We start from the raw sequence: 4032 nt of genomic DNA, 5'->3' as shown, positions 1-4032 counted from the left end.
AGAGGTGAGCAGAGTAAGCCTGATTCCTCGTTTGGACTTCTGTGTTTACATCCACCCCTTGGCGCCCATATGAACTTATTGTGCAGTTGCGAGCGTCTTAAAACCTTATTGGGGATGCCCACATATGCGATCGGGTCGGGTCTGGTCGGGCCGATCGGGTACTCAGGGCAAGCCACATTGAGGGCGCAAAGCGGCCATCGTGGCACAAACCGATCGACTCGGTCGGTGACATACAAAAACAAACGCGCTTGTTTTCAGGCCTGCGAATTGCGCGATCGGGTGGTTTGCAGCCAATCACAAGGCTGAGTCACAAGTCCATTTGACCCATGAATACATTAGCTAGGCTTACAGTACTCTGGGAATTCTCGATTTCGGTCTCACGCCTTAGACCATCTTCTCACTTCTCGCCACAGCGGGTGTGGAGCGCTCAGAGGCCTAGAGGAAGAAGAAGACGAATAAGAAGGAGGAGGAGGAGCATTACAGAGGGAGGGTGGTCAGAGTGACAGGGAGTGAGAGAGATAAGTTGAGATATATATGCAAAGACCTAGCAATGTTTACATTGTTAGATTTAGGTCTCTGATATATATGGGAAGTGAGAAATAGACAAGGAAGGAGAGAGACACTAAAGCAAGCAAGCAAGCAAGCAAGCAAGCAAGCACACACTCTCTCTCTCTCACACACACACACACATACACACACACACACACACACTCACACACACACACACACTCAGGCACACAGAGGGAGACAGAGAGAGGGAGTGCGGGAAGTCTAAGAATACGGTAGGCCTAGATCTACTCAATGTAATCACGGGCCAAAGGTTCAGCCAATCGTAGCCCGGTTTACGTCCTCTGTGTAGTCGCATGTATGTTAAAGGTTTCTCTACTTAAACTTCCAGGTCGTCGGGTACAACCGCAGCAGAGTTGTAGTGTGCACTGAAACCGCCAGAAGGCGACCCGACCCGATCTGCGTTCGCTAGTGGGCACCCCCTATTACTAAAACTAAATAAATGCACATTTCTGAGTATCGTTTTTCCCCCGTGCCAAGTGTAGAGCAGCGACCCTTGATATCCTCGTAGGGAGTTGCTATAAGTGCACAGTAAAGATAATGGGAGGAAGGTTGGGTGGAAGACGAGAATCAACAGTTTAGTTTAGTATAGTTTCAGCATGAGTTTTACGGCACTTTCAACCAAGTAAGCTCGTCGTGTAAGTGATAAGGATAAGAGTGTTACAAGAGAGTGGGAAGATACAAAAGGAAGGGAGATAAGGACGATAGATGTTTGATGGAAAAAAAAAAGTAGCAAACCACACTAAAGCACCCGCAAACCACCCGCTGTCAGGAGGTGAGAGGTAATCTTACGCTATTAAGATCTTACCTTGAGTCTCTTTTCTTTTTCATATACGATGGATTTTGTAAATTGAACAACAGTCAAGATGAACGACATCACGAGGTATAAAGCGAGTTGTTGCTGTAGAATGTAAAGCAAAATACAATCATATAAGAAGGTGTGAATGTTTGTCTTTTTTTCTTTTTCTTTTTCTTTTGATATTATCGTGTTGTCGTTGGAGACGGGTGTTTGTTTTTCGTTCATTATTTTTTTGCTGTTTTAAAAAACAACTGTTTAATTGTGCTATATAATTTAAATTTCATTTTCTTGTTATGTTTTGTAATTTTTTTTCCTTGTTTTATTTTACTAGCGAGTTGGGATCTGTTCTGTTTATTTAAAAAAAAAAATATTGTGTATTTGTTTTGGGATTTTAATTTTTCAAAGTTTTTATATATTTGGAGGGGTGGGGAGGGGGTGGAGGCATCATGACGAAACGGTTAAAGAAAGTTACAATATTGAAGAGGTTTCAAGTCAGTTTGAGGTTATTTCGAGATAAAAGCAAGAAACAGAATGGAAATCCGCACGATATTATATAAGCCTCCTACCTAACCCTTACCCTATCGCTATCCATAGCCCTAACTCTAACCCTAACCCTAACCCTAACCCTCACTCTCACCCTAACCCTAAACCTAACCCTCACTCTCACCCTAACCCTAAACCTAACCCTCACTCTCACCCTAACCCCAACCCCAACCCTCACTCTCACCCTAACCTTAACCCTAACCTTAACCCAAACACCAACCCTAACCCGAACCCTAACTCTAAATCAAACCCTAACCTTAGACTTGACCCTAACCATAGTCCTAACTCTAGTCTTAACCCTAACCGTCTACCAGTTTCATAGCGACCACTGACTTGTTACGGAATTTTTCCACTAAATTAAATGAAAATGTTGGATGGTTTTCTTTAAATCAGACTTCTGGCCCTTTCAAATTATTGTGTAGTCTCCCCTGAAGTGTTTCGTCAAACTTAAAACTCAATTTTAAAACCAAATTTTTTCACTTAGACACTTTATTTTCCTGACCCTTTCAATTCAATCTTTCAGTCCTCAACAACGAGTCAATACCTGAATCACAACGGTCATTTCGTCGTCCACATAGGGGGGATAAGGCATGCGGTGTGTGGAGATCGTCCAGTCTTCATAAGGCTTTCCTCCCCAGTGCGATATGATTGCCTCGTCCACGAGACGGATGAAGAAAAGAACAGCCCTGTCTCTGTAGTCTGTTGAAGAAAGAATAAAAAGAGAATGAAATAAAGATATAATTTTTACGACCCCATCGTCAAAATGTAGATCTTTTAGGGGCGAATTTTGACCCTGCATGTCATGGCCAAGATTGATAGTTATTTTCTTTATCAAAAGCAGGATAGATAGACAGATTGATAGATAGATAGATAGATAGAGCGATAGATAGAGCGATAGATAGATAGATAGATAGATAGATAGATAGATAGATAGATAGATAGATAGATAGATAGATAGATAGATAAAGAGATAGAGAGATAGAGAGATAGAGAGATAGAAGTACTGATGCGTAGAGGTTCATACCATAATATAAGGTTAAACAATTAGCCACACTCTTTAAACGGGCAAAAGCTGATAGTGTTATGCTCCTGGAAAGGAGAAGAAAATATATTGGACTAGTTGAGCAGGATTTGAATATTAGAATTTCGTCTTGTTGTCCCATATTATGGTAATCAATTACACACAGGCAGCCCTTCACAGCCTTTCGTTGTCTTTTTATTCTTTATTTTCTAGGGGGGTGGGGGTGGTGGTTTGTGTTGAATTTGTTAAAATATAGAATAAAAATTAAAAAAACTAAAATGAAAGAGAATGGTACCGGGAGGGGAATCCTTAAAGATTTTGGCAGACAGTGAGAGCAGTCGGATTGTTGAATGAAGGACAATGAAATCGATACTCTATTTGGTTTTAGTTTCTCACAACCTTTGCATTGATTATTTCCCGATCAAAACCTAGTTCAAAGCCTCGCAGAAAGCAAAGAACCGGGTACATGGTTTTGTGTCTGGGTGATAGGAGGGAAACTTTTTTCTGAACTGACTTATTGGTTGTGGGCGGAATTTTGTTTCATAGATTGTGGGTGAAGTCGGAATTGTTTCTGGAATATTTTGTTCTGAGGTAAAGAGTACCAAACGTCTTCAAAATGACCTATACAGTATTGAAAAGTACGTTGAAACAGTTGCCATTGTAAATATGTTGCATCCCCCTTGACATGATTTACATACTAGGTTTCTGGACATGGCTTCTTACAGCCACTGAGGTCTTTACAGAATTACATCAATAATAATGAGCAACATCACACCAAATGTGCATTTAAATCATTATGGAGGTTTGGTGTTAATGTTTCGATTAATGCTTCATTCTGAGCGTCTTTGCTATCACTGTAAAGCGCCATGTAGAAGTTTGTCACAAGAAAAGGGAAGATTAGTGTCACAAAAGCCAGTCTTAAGCCTGCTGAGTGCATTGGGAGTAGGGAAAGAATTGCACTTGATTTACCCCAAAAGAAAATAATCATAATAATATCTCTACTCAGTAGCCGCTTGCTTTGCCAGCGTTAGAAAATCCATTGTTTGGTGAAGAATTGAAGTTAACCTGCACGCTATTGCAGTGCTACCACCCCCCCAACCCC

The 4032-nt window shown here is 41.1% G+C and overlaps 1 protein-coding gene across 1 annotated transcript in view; it reads right to left on the bottom strand.

Annotated features, from left to right (window-relative positions):
- LOC118478604 (ATP-binding cassette sub-family A member 3-like) overlaps positions 1-4032 on the bottom strand; it is a gene marked incomplete in the record, with an annotated part of 49251 nt that overhangs the window by 6037 nt on the left and 39182 nt on the right. The window contains 2 exon segments of the mRNA XM_035972520.1: positions 1376-1468; positions 2454-2608. Of these exon segments, the coding sequence (XP_035828413.1) occupies positions 1376-1468; positions 2454-2608 (248 nt within the window).

The sequence above is a fragment of the Aplysia californica genome, unplaced genomic scaffold (assembly GCF_000002075.1).
Source record: "Aplysia californica isolate F4 #8 unplaced genomic scaffold, AplCal3.0 scaffold00725, whole genome shotgun sequence".
Lineage (NCBI taxonomy): Eukaryota > Metazoa > Mollusca > Gastropoda > Aplysiida > Aplysiidae > Aplysia > Aplysia californica.
Note: the sequence above shows the minus strand (reverse complement) of the source record. Positions and strands in the feature narration are given on the sequence as shown.